General features: G+C 36.1%; 2 protein-coding genes across 30 annotated transcripts; one reads left to right on the top strand and one right to left on the bottom strand.

Moving 5' to 3' along the window:
* Nucleotides 1-611: 611 nt before the first annotated feature.
* Nucleotides 612-8,630, top strand: nfya (nuclear transcription factor Y, alpha). Of its 29 annotated transcripts, none has more exons than XM_077203863.1 (10): nucleotides 618-709; nucleotides 2,449-2,585; nucleotides 2,800-2,838; nucleotides 4,029-4,175; nucleotides 4,690-4,821; nucleotides 4,966-5,071; nucleotides 5,215-5,363; nucleotides 5,478-5,654; nucleotides 5,815-5,925; nucleotides 7,984-8,630. In XM_077203863.1, the coding sequence occupies exons 2-10, from the start codon at nucleotides 2,505-2,507 to the stop codon at nucleotides 8,041-8,043; spliced, it is 1,002 nt and encodes a 333-aa protein (XP_077059978.1). In that variant the 5' UTR covers nucleotides 618-709; nucleotides 2,449-2,504; the 3' UTR covers nucleotides 8,044-8,630. The 29 variants fall into 29 exon arrangements, with proteins under 29 accessions (XP_077059969.1, XP_077059978.1, XP_077059974.1 ...); XM_077203859.1 differs by having other exon boundaries at nucleotides 2,800-2,871; XM_077203860.1 differs by lacking the exon at nucleotides 618-709 and adding an exon at nucleotides 723-1,370 and having other exon boundaries at nucleotides 2,800-2,871.
* cav4a (caveolin 4a) lies at nucleotides 8,338-14,825 on the bottom strand. The gene is made up of 4 exons (XM_077203874.1): nucleotides 14,704-14,825; nucleotides 12,972-13,310; nucleotides 10,960-11,147; nucleotides 8,338-10,756 (listed from the first exon to the last, which is right to left on the bottom strand). The coding sequence occupies exons 1-4, from the start codon at nucleotides 14,713-14,715 to the stop codon at nucleotides 10,606-10,608; spliced, it is 690 nt and encodes a 229-aa protein (XP_077059989.1). The 5' UTR covers nucleotides 14,716-14,825; the 3' UTR covers nucleotides 8,338-10,605.
* Between the last annotated feature and the right edge of the window lie 1,813 nt (nucleotides 14,826-16,638).

The following is a 16,638-nucleotide window of genomic DNA, read 5'->3' as shown; positions in this document are numbered from 1 at the left end:
GTTTAAAAAATAAGAACATCACATGACAAATATTTAACATTAACAAAGAACACTACAATTCTGTGATATTTTTCCTAATTGTTATGTATTTATTAAAACAACCTAAAGACTTGAAACAAAATGATTGTTGATAAATACATAACATTAGCATATTAAAATTTGCTACAGTGTAAATAGCAAGGTTAAGTGTAATAGCTAGGTTTTATGTCAGAGAGAGGAAAAGCAAAATGAAATCATGCAACAAAAAAAACATTATGTGGGACTAAAGCTGATAAAGTTAGCTAGCTTTTTCAAATGGATCATTCATTCAATCAGTTTAGAATATTATTCAAATGATAATCTAATAAAATAAATATCAAAGATAGTCGTGAATTCACTTTTTTGGTATTCATTCATTTCTTTATTTAACATTTGTTTTTATGTAGGCTATTTTTATGTTTATTTTTACGTACTAGCTGTATTCTTACACGTATTTATTTTATGTATTCATTTCTAAATTACTGTTCTTTCGCACAGCTCTTCATCTGTCACATAAATGCAGGGGTTGAGAGGGGGCGTGGTCTTTGTCTTGTAGGAGGGGCCTTTGAGCTTCATCGCGGTTTTTTGCCTAGTGCGCCATTTTGGCTCCTGTGCGAGACGCGTCGTGTGATTGGGCTCCAGGCGCCGCCATCGGAGCCAATCAGAGGTGCATCGGGCGGCGGCGAGGACGGTGAGTGAGCGCCGCTGCTGGGAGGGGATGGGACTCGGTCGGTTAGCTGGGGATTGGTGTGTGACGGACCAACCAAATGACTAAAATCATTATAAACAGGAATAGTGTGGATTGTGTATGTCAAGGTCCACTCAGTGGACGGCATGCACGTGTATGTCTCTAATTATGTGGTTAATACGATAAACAATTTCGAGATATGGTTTAATTTTGTTGTTTTTCCGTTAAGCAGCGCTGGCGTCTTTATAGGCCCAGTTTTAGGCCAGTCTTTGTTGTATATTTTCCTGACTTTGGCAGGGTCTAAAATGTCGATTGGAGCCAGTATGTTGATGTATTGGTTTTAATCAACTAAAAGAGGGTTAATAAGTCTTGGTATTTGTTTGGCTTTAATCATTGTTTTGCTATAAAAAAACAGGGTAGTGCATTAGAAAACGGAGATGAATGTGCTAACGCAGCAGCGGCAGCAATGTTTTAAACAAAGATTTAGTATTTGTATTAACACCATATAAACACTACAATATTGAGCAGTCTTATTTAAGATGTTCTGTTTAAAGGAGAAAGAGTTTCGTTTGTGAGAAACATGCATGTTGCAACACTACAAAAGCGTCAGTGACGATACAAAAACCCGACGGGTGAAACTGAAGAACATCAGATAAATTTAATGGTAATAGAAACTAAAACCGAATCCCAAACACATTGTTTTTCTTTGTACTTTTAGAAATGGAAAACACATTTCTTGTCGTTTCCTGTATTTTATTTATATTACTGTAGTAAATCTACAAGCTAGGTCAACAACAATATACTTGTAATGTCATGCAGCATAGCATTTATATTTCAGTCATGTAAATAGGAAAACATTTGCATTTATTTCATGTGTAGAATAAAATCTGATTATAGCAGATTTTTCTTTTGCTTCTCAGTTTAAAAAAAATATGAAGACATATCATAGTGAAAAATATGACAAATGTTTTTCATTAACAGACAACGGTGTCCCATTCCTTTCAGCTTTTTTCTGTTTGAATACTCATTTCATTTGAATTTTTTTAAGCATGCAAACACTTACGGACACGAAGCAAAACAAAATGATATTGAGAGATAAATATGACTTTAATAATCACAACAACAAAGGTTCTTACAGAAAATTATAATATCTAGGTTTTCTTGTTTTTTATGCATGTTTCATATTTCTCAGGGAGAGGGAGTAAGAATAACAACAAAAGTGATTCTGTCTTCAAAAAATATTTTTAAATGTACTGCGTGTGTTTGTAATATGATACAGTTGTGGTATCAAATGATATTACTTGATATATACCTTGATATTATTTGTGTTCCATTTATATTTATATGAAAATCCAAAGAACTTAAAAGAAAACCATTGTGCTACATATTTTCATTTTTGTTAATCTGAAGTTAAATTAATCCAGTCAACTATAAACATTCAAAGGTAACAATACAGGGAATTAATTTAGTACGCAGTAATACCAGAAATTACAAATATATAAATATTTTAATTTCCAATTGTTTTTTGGGAATAACGTGCATATATAAATGTAGGATCTCCTCATTAATATCATAAACAGAGATAATAATTTAAAGAGCTGACTAAAATGATGTATGTTATGTTGTAAACCAGAAATGCAGTTTAGCATTATCTTTTAAGCTTCTTTCATTAGATGGATGTGCTGTTGCATAAGAGATCAGATTAATGCAACAACAACATTGTTGCTTTTTTTTTCTTCCAGACTTAAGTTCCATTTTGATCTCATCTCTCATAACCCGCAGAAGTCAGAGGGCAAACATGGAGCAGTACACCACCACCACGACAACTAGTGGAGAGCAGATAGTGGTGCAGACCAACAGTGGACAGATCCAACAACAGGTAATGTGTGAAACTTACAGACAGTATCTGATTATGATGTACTCTATTGAAGTCTGTACTTCGAAATGCATCAAAAAGACTAGTATATGTAGTAATAAAGCATCTCAGTGTGGTATTAAACCATAGAAGGAAAGTTTTTGTGTGTGTTTTTACTAATCTGTGAGTCACGTTAGTCAGTATGTAGTATGGTGACAGTCCCTTATCTCTGGCCCAGGGCACAGTGACTGCGGTGCAGTTGCAGACTGAGCCTCAGGTAGGCCAGACTGCAACCCAGCAGGTTCTTCAGGTAGTGGTTGGCTTTCTGAGCCCCTCTGCTGTCTCCAAATCCCCATGCATGGCATTTTCAACTCACATTGCCTCTGATCTGAGTCTGAGATCAGTTTGCTAGTATTGCATTGTAATAATGACGAATGCAATGTTAAGGTATCAGATATCTGTGACCTGTGCTTTTTGCATCTGTCTCAGTTTAAGTTTATCACTCACTATGATTTACAAGAATTTCAGTGTCCAAAGAACACCCACATGCATGACTTTGTATTATAAAATCTCCCACAGAACAGCTGCACCACCAACTTTTTGCATTTCGGACATTCAAATGCACTGCATTTTCCTGCATGCACCTGTGTTTTGCATTGCCTCAATGTATATCATAATGAAACCGCTTTTACAAACGGAAATATTTCATATTCGTATGCCTGTAATGTATGGAAGGCCATTTGTGCCAAATAAGAAAAAAAAAATCCATACTCTGGTTAGTCAGAATTATGACACAAGAAGTCGTAATTATGATACACAGTCATATTTATGAGAAGAATAGTCACAATTATAACTTGAAAAGTCAAAATTATGACAAAAGTCATTATGACATAAAAAGTAGAAATTAAGACATACTAAGTCTTAATTATAAGATTAAGAATTATGACTTAAAAAGTTGCAATTATGATGTCAAAGTTGAAATTGACTTAAAAACTCAAAGTTGAAACTTGACTTAAAAAGAATTATTACAAAAGATCAGAATTGTGACAAGTCATTATTAATGTATGAGATAAAGTCAATTATGACTTAAAAAGGTGAAAATTATGACACTAAATCGAAATGTAAAAAATGGAATTGTGATTTAAAAAGTTGAAATTATAAGATTAAAATGGGAAAATTATGATTTAAAAAGTAAAAATTATCACATACTAAAGTCCGTCAAAATTCTGACGTAAAAAAATAAATTATGACTTTATCTCATAATTGTGACATTTAAGTCATAATTTTGACTTTTTACGTCATTTTGACTGATTTAGTATGTAATAATTTTTGACTTTTGAAGTCATCATTTTTACTTTTTTTTTCTTATGCGTCAAAAATGGGCTTTCATAGGTAAATTATCTTAAAGTTGTCATAAAACTATTATTTATTTATTTTTATTTATTTTTTCATGCATCCTCTTCTAAGGTCCAAGGGCAGCCTCTTATGGTACAAGTCAGTGGGGGTCAGCTCATCACTTCCTCTGGGCAGCCCATAATGGTACAGGCCATGACAGGAGGACAAGGTCAAACCATCATGCAAGTACCAGTATCTGGTACACAGGGGCTGCAGCAGGTGGGTGGAGCTGATTTTACATGCAGTTTCTGGTTAAAAAACACCAAAATATACCATTTTCACCAACTTATTCAATTTCTGTAGTTATTTTAATACTTAAGGCTATATAGCAATGGTTCTCAACCAGTTAAATTGATTAAGACAAAACAACAGAAAATCAAGATATTCGTATTTTAATTCGTATTTTAATTCAACTTTTGTCTTTGAAGAACCAGGATTCTCACAGTCTTGGAAAACCTGGATAAACGAGGAAGCCTTATTTTAACATTGTGATTTCTAGACATGGAAATACATGTAAATTAATACAATTTTATAACTCTATGGGCATTTTTAAAAAATAATTAATATACATTTATGATAAGCTCTAAAATATATACTTGTGAGTAAAGAATTAAAAAAAATCTTATCCAGTAAATTAGCAACAACTGTAAAAGTCAAGCAGTCTAAGTTAATATAGTCGTTCCATCAAGATATTGGGGATGTAATTGTAATGAAATGACTAAATTTGCCACAGATTCAGTTGGTACAACCCAGTCAGATCCAGCTTCCTGGTGGACAGACTTTACAGCTACAGGGTCAGCAGGGACAGACCCAACAAATCATCATTCAACAGCCACAAACTGCAGTCACTGCAGGACAGAACCAGGTATCCTACGATATATTCCAGGTTTGCTAACTTCATTTTGACACATATTTCAACAAACATAAAGGAGCACCTGCTAGAAGTATCTCTTGCAGTTAAATATGCAAGTTCATGGCAAATAAACACTCATCCTTTGTATATTCTCAGGGTCAGCAGCAGATCACTGTACAGGGTCAACAGGTGGCTCAAACCGCTGAAGGACAGACCATCGTTTACCAGCCTGTTAATGCGGATGGGACCATCCTGCAGCAGGGTAACACTGCTACTCCACTGCAAAACACTAACCCATAAACATCATGCAATTTTAAGCAAAGTTAGGTTAAGCTAGCTAGTCATACTTTCAATAGGCACTTCATTCGATATGCATTGAATGCATTTTTTTATTTGTCCATCCAGGAATGATCACAATTCCAGCTGCATCTTTAGCAGGGGCTCAGTTAGTCTCAGCTGGATCCAACACAAACACCACTAACACCGGCCAGGGCACAGTGACGGTCACTCTTCCCATGGCGGGAAACATGGTCAATGCTGGAGGAATGGTCATGGTGAGTATCTCTGGTCACTTTTATTTATAAGCGAAAGGGACTTCTTGTTGTACACAGATGATCTATTTAGGTCATATTTGCTAACATTTGTGTGTGTGTTTATAATTGAATCAGATGGTCCCAGGGGGTGGCGGGTCGGTTCCCACCATGCAGCGCATTCCTCTTCCTGGAGCAGAGATGCTGGAGGAGGAACCTCTGTACGTAAACGCTAAACAGTATCACCGGATTCTCAAAAGGAGACAAGCCCGTGCCAAACTAGAGGCTGAGGGCAAAATACCCAAAGAGAGAAGAGTATGTATAATTTTACCGCAATAACTATTGCTTTATCTGCAGTGATAAATATAATTATATGACTCATTATACATATTTAATTTAATTTCCATTCTGAAATGTGATTGACGGCGAATAATCCTGTACCTTCCCAATCTCTTCAATATGTTTTCCCTTCCAGAAATACCTGCACGAGTCCCGTCATCGTCACGCCATGGCCAGGAAGCGTGGAGACGGTGGACGCTTCTTTTCTCCAAAGGAAAAAGAAGAAATGGCCATGCAGGCTCTTAAGGTGAGCCAGGGGCTTGAGCTCAGCTCTCATTGGCCATCCACCTCTGCCCCGCCTCTGGGGTGATCTATCCAATCCCAGCTCGTGTCCCACACGAAAGACTGAACTCGCTGTATACACCTAATTTAACGTAGATCATCCATACGCTGCGGCTCTGTGCCTGAGCTACCTCATGCGTCTGTGACATATTCATGTCCGAACTGTCTCTGTCTATGAGTTTATTGGCATTTCCAACTAGTTAAACTGAACATGCATACTAAGATCTTAGTATATATGTTCTAGTATATAGTTTGAGCAAATACAATGTACAGCTTATTCCCATGTTTGTAACTGCTGTGCTTCCTTGCAGCTTTTTATTTCTTTTAATAATTTAATTGTTTAACTGCACATGTTAGTGTGCAGCCTAAAGATATTATGTTTGAGCTCTGCTAACTGGAAACGGCTTCTTTCAAAAAGCTTCAGCTGTAAACATGGGTGATTAGCACATTTCACCCTGTCAATGTTAAAGGTTTCTTGTCTTAAATGTCTAACTGCTACTTTAAAGGGAAATCTTCAGCCTTGACATCTTTGTTCTGTCTGCATTTCTGCCGTTTGTCCTTCCATGCCGTAAAAACTCACTGGATGCTAAGATGTATCAAGCTGTGTTTATTTGTCCTTTTTACCATCTTACTGGTATGAATAGTCATTCAAAATGATCTGTTTTCATTTGTGATGTATGGCTTGGCTTGCACCTTTCAACGCTCTTCTATCTTTGCCCAAAGCTGTGGCTTTGTTATTGCTTTTGCCATTTTATGTTTCTTATAGCGGGCTCTATTTGGGCCCTTGTTTGCATTTACATTACAGTTATGTTTGTTACTTGATGATATATGCCCTTTTTATGCAAATAAACCATTGTTCTTGATTTATACTTTGTTAGTAATGCCTTGCAGTTGTTGTTTTTTTTACATGCTGATAAAGAGTTAAATATTCGATTTCTATTGTGCAAAGGGTTGCATATAAACAAATTCTTCAATATAAAATGTAATATATTTTGAGGCTCATTAGTTGGAGATGGTTTGAAATGTATGTAGAGTTGAGTCGATCACGAATATTTTGTATATCAGACAATTTGATCACTAGCAGAAAATTCTCATGGTTCAAAAAGGTAAGAGTTCACTCAACACCAGTCATCCCCTAATACATTGGTTCCCAACAGGGGGGTCGCGGCCCACAAGGGGGCCTCAGCGAGCTCTGTGGGGGGTCGCGTCATATTTTGAAAAGTTTGGAGCAATGAGCATTAAACAAAAGTCCTTAACTTTTTCCTGTTCAAAATTTATATAATGAGCGAGTTCATCATGAATCCATCAATCCGTGTTTTTGTCTTATCCTGAACCACTATGGTACACCTATAATAAGTGTTTACATTGGGACTATTTTACACTGGTTCGGATCGCTGCCGCTGCGGAGTAGCCCAGAACCGGCGTGACTCGTCATAGACGTACACAGAGAGGTAGTTCCGGCTATAACGTTCTTTCGAAAGGCGCATTATTCCGTTAATAAACGCAAGTTTACTATCGCTCGCTAAAGCGCCAAAAACGTAAAAAACAAAGCCTCACATTGATAAAGCCTCACAAATAACGTGCAAGTATTGAGGCCCCAGACAGCAGTCATTTAGTAATAGCCTATATTCTTTCTTTTTTTACCTACACACCAGTGGGAATATTTTTGGTTTTGCATTTCAAATAGGGCCAATATATAGGCTTCTCCTAGGCTTACGTTTTTAAATTACAAAGGGCCTACTGATGTTTTTGTTATTGTATTTTCAATATTATAGGCTATTATTTGTGCATAAACCTATCTGGTTATAGTGAACATACCATTTGTTTGAAAACAACATATTTTGTCATCCTTGCTGCAAGCTTACAAGAGCAATAATATCATTAAATGTGAAGGGGGGCCCTAAAATATTTTATTGGGAAAAAGGGGGTCTCAGACAAAAAAAGGTTGGGAACCACTGCCCTAATAGCACATCATATTGATGACATTTTCATAAACTTTATTTATCTTCCTTTCTCCTCACAGAAATCTGAGCAGGATGAGGCTGAAGAGGACACAGTGGGCCAGATGATTCAGGTGGCATAAACTACCCTTTCCTCCACGGTTTAGTCAGTTCTTTATATACTCAACAAAAGATGAGACCCTCTTCATTCCAACGCATGTTTTTTTTTTACTTCCCTGAAGCCCTGTTTATAATATGCTTCATTTCTGTTCTCGTATAGACTGAGCAATTGTTTTAGTTATCAAATACTGCCAGGTAGAACATGGAGATATTGGGAATTTTTCGTTTTTGAACCATCTCACAAGGCTAAATGATGTACAAGGTGTGCTGTTCATGAGGAAAGACTTTTTTCATTTTAGGGTCAAATGTATTTATGATTTGTATAGGTATTGTGTTCCACTCCATTCCTTTAATTAATCAAAAACTAACATGATAAGACATAAGAATCACAAAAATGTGAATTGCAGTTTAGTTTTGTTCTATGGGATGTGCCACTGGTTGTTTTTAAGTATACTGGATCAGACTGAAATGTTACGATTTTCTATGCACTATGTACCATTTGTACATCCACCCGCACTGAAACATCTACCTTTATTGAAAACCTTCAGTTATCTCTTTGTATTTTCTACTTATGTCTTCCTTGTTTGAAAATAAAGGTTGACATTCTGTACATGGTTGCAAAAACTGCTTTTTAAACTTAAATGCAACATTCTAGACATCCAATGAAACACTGACATGTCAGGCAATTTTTAGCATCTACTACACATTCTCTTGGTATGTGTCAAGCCATGTTTGTGTTTTCCTTTTCCAAGTAACAGACGCACCCGTTTTGATTGCCATTATTTATAGATCCATGATGCATCTGTACCCTGAGCTCTACAGGAGTCATCTTATTGGAGTTAAAGGGATAGTTCACTCAAAAAGCTCACATCTTTATTCTTTTAAGTTCCACAGAAGAAAGAAAGTCATTCAGGTTTAGAATAATATTAAGGTGAGTACATTTACATTTTTTGGGTGAACTATTCCTTTAAGACCTCGAGAGAATTTTGGATGTGCTTTAAAATGTCATTATGAAACTGAAGAGCATTTTCAAATGGGAAGTGCATGGATCTGATCTCCCCAACACTAGGGTGCGCTAGAATGGAGCTAATCAGATTAAAGTGACTATGGCAGATTGATTGTTTACGCTTAAAGCTGAGTGCGTTACCGAATCAGCCCTTACTGTTATTTTGGAGGACTCATATTAGCATATGAAGAGTGAACCATTTAATTGGATAGTTGGGACCAATTGGTTATATTTTCAAGTGAAAGGGCTTTTGCCTTGAGAATACTTCAAAGAACACAATGTGTCCTCAATGCAATGCAAAACAGGTCATCAGAATACACAAAAGATGTTAATAGCCATATGTTTAACCATAATCATAAACCAAAACGCAGGATTTCTCATCCCGCACCAGCTGCAAACATGTTTTATGGCACCTTTGGTAATAAATTACTTAATAAAACGAAAACATTGATGAAGTCTGTATAAAACACACAGGGTTAATCAGAAAATGAATATTCTGTCATCATTTACTCACTCTCATGTCGTTCCCAACCAGTATGACTTTATTTCTTTCATGGAACATATAAAAATGACAAAAAGCTCCACAGAAGAATCATGAGAAGACAATCATGTGGGGTTTGAACTAGTGATGTAGTACTCGTCTCGGACTCGTCTCGGACTTGTTCCTTCAAAGACTCGGTCTTGACTCGGACTAGGCATAGGCGGTCTAGTCCCCATCACTAGTTATGGGGGAACAAAGTTTTAAAAGATACTGAATTCGAGTGTATTGTCAAAATATTTTAAACTGGGAAATATTGGAAAATGTTATAAAGTAGCTAAGCCTACTAATTTAGACATGCCACTAAAAAATTTGAATTTGCTCTGCATGTCCTAACTATGATTTAAAAAGTCAGGGTGGGCTTAACATGTTGATGACAGCAGCACTGTTGAAGCATTTTAGAAAAATAGGCAGAAGATGATGCATATGGTAGGGATTTTTTTAATGATAGTAAAAGCATAGTCCATATTAAGACATTAAGACTGCTCCTCTAAACAATTCACAATCTAGCTTAGTCTGTAGGCCTAACTGTTGATTATTAACTGGGGTGATATTAAATCATGAATATCAAAACTGACATGTCGAGACAAAATCTCGACTCGGACTTGCTTCCTCAAAGACTAGGTCTCGACTCGGACTCGACCCTTCAAAGACTCGGTCTTGACTCGGACTCGATTGTATTTGAAAACCAACGGACTCGGTCTCGACTCAGACTCGACCCTTCAAAAACTCGGTCTTGACTCGGACTCGGCATTGGCGGTCTCGTCCCCATCACTAGTTTGAACAACATGACAGTGAATAAATGACTGAATTCTCATTATTGGGTGATCTGTCCCTTTAAAAATACATTCATACATAAGCAACCTTCATGCATTTCCAAATATCTTGTCAGTCTTTGGCAGTGAGTTAACATTCATCCTGCTAAGCATTTGGGCATGGTCCCATTTGACATGCACCAGGAGCCAGATGGCCACACATCTGCCCAAAAGTTCAATGTGAATTCCCATTTGAATTGATTCAACCGATTCCAGTGAATGTTTCTCATTCCCGTGAGAGAACAACATTTATCCCTCTGCAGCACTTGGCTACGCTTTGGAAGAAGGGCAGGATGATTATGTCTAAAATGCCGCTCCATAAAGTTTGCAAACACCCGGTGTTTATCAAGACAACCTGCACACATGGTGTAAAGAACCTGAAACAGAGTAAAAAGTAAAAGCTTAGGATTTATTTCTCTTAATTGAAATAAATAAGTAGCCTAATAAAGACTTCTAATCTTCTTACACCTGGGAAAAAAAATCAGTTCTTTATAAAATTTGTGTTTAGAATGTTTCATCTATACGCAGGTATGCAATAAGTCGCTTTGTTTAAAAGCATAAATGTAATCAGCTCGTATACCAGATGTGAACGAAGCTGATGACGGCCAAAAGAATCCCAGCAATGAGGGACACTGGAACAGCCAGCAAAGCCGTGATGACACGGTAAAACCAGACCCTGGACACTTCGAAAAGAGCATGACTCCAGATCCACACCCGATCCCCACTGCGCACCGACACCGGCTCTGCTATCACATCCTCAAAACTAACCTGTCGGAAGAGAAAATTCAGTAAAGTAGCATCTTTTGTTCGCCCTCATCTACCTTAAATTGAAAATGTCGCTTTAATGATAGTCGGGTCACCTGACAGCCATCTTCGAAAATGTTTTTCTCCCTGTTTTTGTTCATTTTAGTTTGTATAAACACTACATTCAAATAGCCCTACATTTTATACAAACAGTGAAAGATGCTGGCTAAACTAATATTGGCTATACTAATCTTTTAGCAACATAGACTACATTAATTCCCCAATTAACCTGCCAACAGAAGTCATAAATCATGATTTAGATTTGATTTTACATTTTAGACATGAATCTACATTTAGATATATGCTATGAATACAATTAGCTTCTACATGAATAGGGAAAGACAAAGCTGGCTAAGCTAACATCTTTCACTAAAATACATCACCAATGAATCTGACAACAGTAGTAAAAAAATCATGATTTATTTTGATTTTGCATTTTAGACATGATTCTACATTTAAATATATGAATTCAGCTTCTATATATACATGAATATAATAGGGAAAGACTAGACTGGATAAGTTATGGCTAAGCTAATTTTCACTAACATTACCAATACCTGACAACAATAGTAAAAAATAATAGCTTTTTTTTTTTTTTAGCTCATATTAGGATAATAGTTCATGTATGTTGTGTAAAACATCTAATTGGCTGTTTTAAATGAAAGGCGGGGCTTTATTACTACAGCTCGAGACAAGGATATATTTATTTCTCTACGTCTTCTCCTATTTCTGTTTTTGGTAGTAGCCTACTACACAGTATTTGATATGTATTTCAACCTCTTTAAGTATTGTAAACTGAAAACTGCAATCTGCAATGTAGTATTAGCAATGGTTCATAACATAAACAATACAGTAGCCCTAAAGCTAAAAGTAGATGAGTAATTTGTCTGGTCAGCTCATTCAAGAAGCGGTTGCTATTATTGTCTATCATTGAAGATATTCACACATGTTCTTCTAATCCATCTCCCACTACCAGCTGTGGTTGTCTACAATGTCAAGACAATGTTCTTTCCTTTGGATCCAGAGAAGATTCAGTCTAAATGTCATTAAATACAAAGGTTTTAGGAATATGATTGATCACACTCTGTATTTCCCAGTACAAATATTTAAAAAAAATCTTAAATCAAGATTTACTCTAGAAGGAGAATGACTTGAGTCATGTTTCCTGAAAACACGCAAATTGATATCTTGTTTTTTTGTTGTTGAAAATTCATCCATATTAAAAAAGTTTTAAGCATATTTCCCCCCCCCCCCAGAAAACAATACTTAATATCCTGTCATTTTTTAAAAAAAAGATCAATGCATAAATTAAAAGATGATGCATAAAATAAGAAAAATAAGAAAATATTGTTTTGAAATATTTGTTTTTTATTTCCCTTTGACATATCTATTCTTGTTTTAAGAATAAACTCAATAAATTTTACTCAATTTCTTTTATTAAGTCTTTGTTGTTCATCAATATGGTTATGAAAAAGAATCCTGGTTTGCCTTTGATTTAAGTTTTTTGTTTTTTTTATTGACAGATTTTCAGTCTTTAAATCATATTGCTTCTCAAGTATGTGTCTTGAATTGAGAGTGTTTAGATGGAAAACAAGCTAATTTGATGGCTTGGAGATTTTGAGACTGTAGTCTAAACACATTTGTCATGATTTCACCAAGCACTATTATTTTCCTGGTCCTTTAAGGTCCAAAGCTCCCAACAGTTACTGTCACAAATCAAAAGTGACATTCTATAGACTCTATAGTGCTACAATAAAGACATTTTGTAGTAGGACATGAAGTGATTACCTTAAGACACTCGTTTATCTGTCTTGGGTCCCGTTCATTGATCAGAGGCCTGGTGTCACTCTGTGTAGAGATTACATCTTCTTCTTCCTCTTCCTCCAGGACGGTTTCCAGCTGCGTCTTCCACATCTGCTGTCCCTCGTCGTCCTCTCCATCCCCTGCATCCCTCAGGTCGATCTCAGTTTCCCTTGCGTCCGTACTCTGCATCATGGTGCCCGTCATCAATATGAAGGTCGTAAGGTCATAAAGCAGGGCATCAACAGCATCAAAACCCGCATAAACAGTTTCACACACTCTCACACATATACACTGTGAATGGAGAGCCGAAGTGCTGTCTTGAAGCTGAAACAGGGATATGGGATATATTAGGAAAGTGACCGTGCCCTAGCAGGCATTCCCAAACAGGCCCCAATGGGAAGATGCCAGCCCCCACTGATACATCTGCTATAAATACCTCATTAGTGACTGGTCAAATACAAGCCACTGGTTATAAGCTTAGAAGAGCTCTTAAAAGAACGGAATGACATTTATGAACGGAAGCATGGATTTTCAGCATTGACTGGGATTTAGTTCGATCAGTGTGGAGTTTTGCACTTGTAAATTTGGTCCAATGATTATAATATTAAACACTTTGGACATTGTTAGTGAATGAGTATGTGACTTTTTTGTCTTTTAGCATATGTCTGATTGTTTTGAGGCCATGCTAAAAGTTTGCAAAGTACACTTTTAGCAGATATGTATTTGAAAAGGCTTCCTCTTCCAGGAAAACGCAGCCAAAATAATTAATATTAATATTGTTATTTTATTATATAACAAAATATACACAAAATTTAAAACTCAGAATTTAGAAGTTAGTATTTAGGAAAGGACCAGGGTTATTACATTTTTGTCACTTGAAATTTATATTTTTTTTACTGAAATATTAAAAAGTTATTTTATTTCAGCTACCAAAGCAACGTTTCTCATTTTCATTTAGTTAAAATTGATGTACTAAAATAACTTAAATACTTTTTTTTAAATGACAAAAACTCACAACATAATTGCTAAAATATTACCTAAAATTCAAATTAAATGTAAACGGTTTTAAAATGAAACTAATTCAAAGTATTAATAAAAACTTAATGGTATCACAAAATAACTCTGGTCAGAACTAGCAAAACTGCTTTTTGGCATTTAATGTTCAAAAAGAAAGAAAAATAAACCTTAAACTTAAACCGGATTATTTAAACAATCACAATTAAATCAGCCAAACAAGATGGAAATAAAGAGCTATAGCATAATGTTAGAATTGAGCTTTACCTTACATGAGGACTTGAAGTACACACACACACACACACACACACACGCTCAATAGCGACCGCCTCTGTTGGCTTTTGGGAAATTCTTGCAGATTTCACATTATGCTTTTAGGAAAATGTGTTTCACTGTTAAAGCCATTAGCAGATCATTGGTTTCTATTTATAACCCAACAGCTCATGTCCTAGGAAATACTAAATGCATAACAATAAATCCTGAAAATGTTCACTCTCACGTTAATTCATACTGTTTATTACTACATGTTCTTGATTTTGTAAACATTTGTATTGCCTTTGAGAAAACATTTTTTTTATAGCTAACTCGATTTTTACATTTTCTTTGCAAAACTAGCCGCCATAATAGGGAGTTGTGAGTGGTTGCCAGGGTGTTGCGATGTGGTTGCTAGGGTGTTCTGGTTGGTTACTCGGTGGCTGCTTACCGAAGAGTTCATTCTTCAGTGATATTTAGGGGCCAAGCACCAAAGGTGCTAGGGCACCTATTGTAATTGTTCGTTTTCTTGTTCTTCTTCTTCTTCTTCTGTATGGGGTGTCTATGGCAGCCCTATCAACAGAACATAGGAAAATGATGAAATTTGGCACACTTGTAGAGATGGTGATGAAAAGTAATTGGACCAATTTTGGAGTCTCTAGGACCAACTCTATAGCGCCACCACCAGTTCAAAAATTCAACATTGAAATGGCTATAACTTTTAAACCCTTTAATCTACAAAAATGAAACTTAGTACACCTGATTCCACTCATTATGGTGATCACAATCAATATCTTACATTTAAGACTATATCGCCCATTACAGTAGTGGCCATTTTGAAAAGTATAATATACAGATTTTTTGCTACTCAAATTTTGTTATCTTACGACAATTGGCTCAGATGATCTTTGGACTGAGCTGCACAGAAACGACTGAATCGATTTCTTTTATGCATCTTTGTGCAAAAGTTATGATGTCTCGAACTTAAGGTTGACGCAAAATTGGTTCATAGGCTATATTTCGGCCAAACTTTGATCAATCGAAATGAAAATTGGTACGCTACATCTGAGCCATGATCTGAGGGTCCATGCAAAATATGGGAACAGCGCCACCTACAGTTCATGAGATCTTTGGCCAATAACTTTTTAACAGTTTGTCAGAAAATCATGATATTGGTGTCTATAGATTACGGATACCAATTTTGTCCGCCATTTAAAATTTTGTCATAAATTGCAATATCTTTTAAAATATTTGACATATCTTTACATGATGTGGTATGTATCATTATTAGCATGCCCTGAAGGTACATGAGAAGTTTGAACACAGCGCCACCTAGTGTTCCAGAGATATTATTGTTTGGCAAAAATGCTTATAACTTTTGAAAACATTGTCCAAATTTTGGTTTCTCTATGTCGTTTTGTTCCCTGGCTAATGCCAATTCCGCCGATGTGTCATTTGTCATTTTCCAACAATTTGACTGTCCGCCATATTGGAGCAAATGAAAAACAGTTTTTTCACTACTCCTACTGGAACCTCTCCTCAGCAGACTGGTGAACATGCATGAGTGATTAGCTCAACGTGTTACACCACCACGGATCCCGTATGCTTAGCGTCGTGGGTCTTCAACTCAGTATGACGCGAGCCCAGACCGCATGAGGTACTGTGGCAGGAAAAGATGCAGAAGTTACATCTGTTCCAGGTACTGTACCTAAGAATGATCTCATCTGAAGCAGTCACATACAACATGCAGTGCTTTTATGTACAAATTCATTGTTATTCTTCTTCCCGAATGGTAGTCAATGGCAGCCCTATGAACCATAAGTAGGAAAATTATGAAAATTGGCACACTTGTAGAGATGGTAATAAGTGGAAATCTGACCAATTTTGGAGTCTCTGTGACCAACTCTATAGTGCCAGCCCCAATTAAAAAAATACAGTTTTCTAAAGGTTATAACTTTTGCAATCCTTTGTTCTAGAAAAATGACTTTGTTCACTCGATTCCTTTCTTCATGCTGATCACATCAAACCTCTTACATTTAGTGTAAGTACATTTAGTACATTTAGAAATGTCTATTTTGAAAGGTACAGTATTCAGTTTTTCTGCTTCTTCTCCTTCAGGTTTTGTCCAAATTGACTCAGATTCTGTTTGGACTGAGCCGCACAGAAATTACGGAACGGATTTTTGATATTCAGTACCGGTCTCTATCAATTGTTTTCCGAAGTTGACCTTGCCTGTATTTGTTGCTTTATGCTAGTTAGCTTAGCATTATAATTGTTTATTTGTAAAAGCTGCTTCTGTTCTATACATTGTGTCTTTCTGTGAATTATCTAATCTGAAAACGAAAATTCATTTTTAGTTGATTCTCATTTGAGATATGGAAGTTAG

This window comes from Siphateles boraxobius, unplaced genomic scaffold, assembly GCF_051911475.1.
Source record: "Siphateles boraxobius isolate OS27281-9 unplaced genomic scaffold, OSU_SipBor_1 5, whole genome shotgun sequence".
Taxonomy (NCBI): Eukaryota; Metazoa; Chordata; class Actinopteri; order Cypriniformes; family Leuciscidae; genus Siphateles; species Siphateles boraxobius.
The sequence above is the reverse complement of the archived record's forward strand: the minus strand, read 5'-3'. Positions and strand labels throughout refer to the sequence as shown.

What these genes read in the sequence shown, in the direction of transcription:
- cav4a (XM_077203874.1), bottom strand. An exon ending in AGATAAACGAGTGTCTTAAG is followed by an intron (nt 11,148 to 12,971) that starts GTAATCACTTCA and finishes CTCTTCCGACAG; the next exon opens with GTTAGTTTTGAGGATGTGAT. An exon ending in ATCAGCTTCGTTCACATCTG is followed by an intron (nt 10,757 to 10,959) that starts GTATACGAGCTG and finishes ACTCTGTTTCAG; the next exon opens with GTTCTTTACACCATGTGTGC.
- nfya (XM_077203843.1), top strand. Translation starts at nt 827, where the DNA reads ATGTCAAGGTCCACTCAGTGGACGGCATGCACGT. An exon ending in TCAGTGGACGGCATGCACGT is followed by an intron (nt 861 to 2,448) that starts GTATGTCTCTAA and finishes TTTTTCTTCCAG; the next exon opens with ACTTAAGTTCCATTTTGATC. An exon ending in TGGGACCATCCTGCAGCAGG is followed by an intron (nt 5,072 to 5,214) that starts GTAACACTGCTA and finishes TTGTCCATCCAG; the next exon opens with GAATGATCACAATTCCAGCT.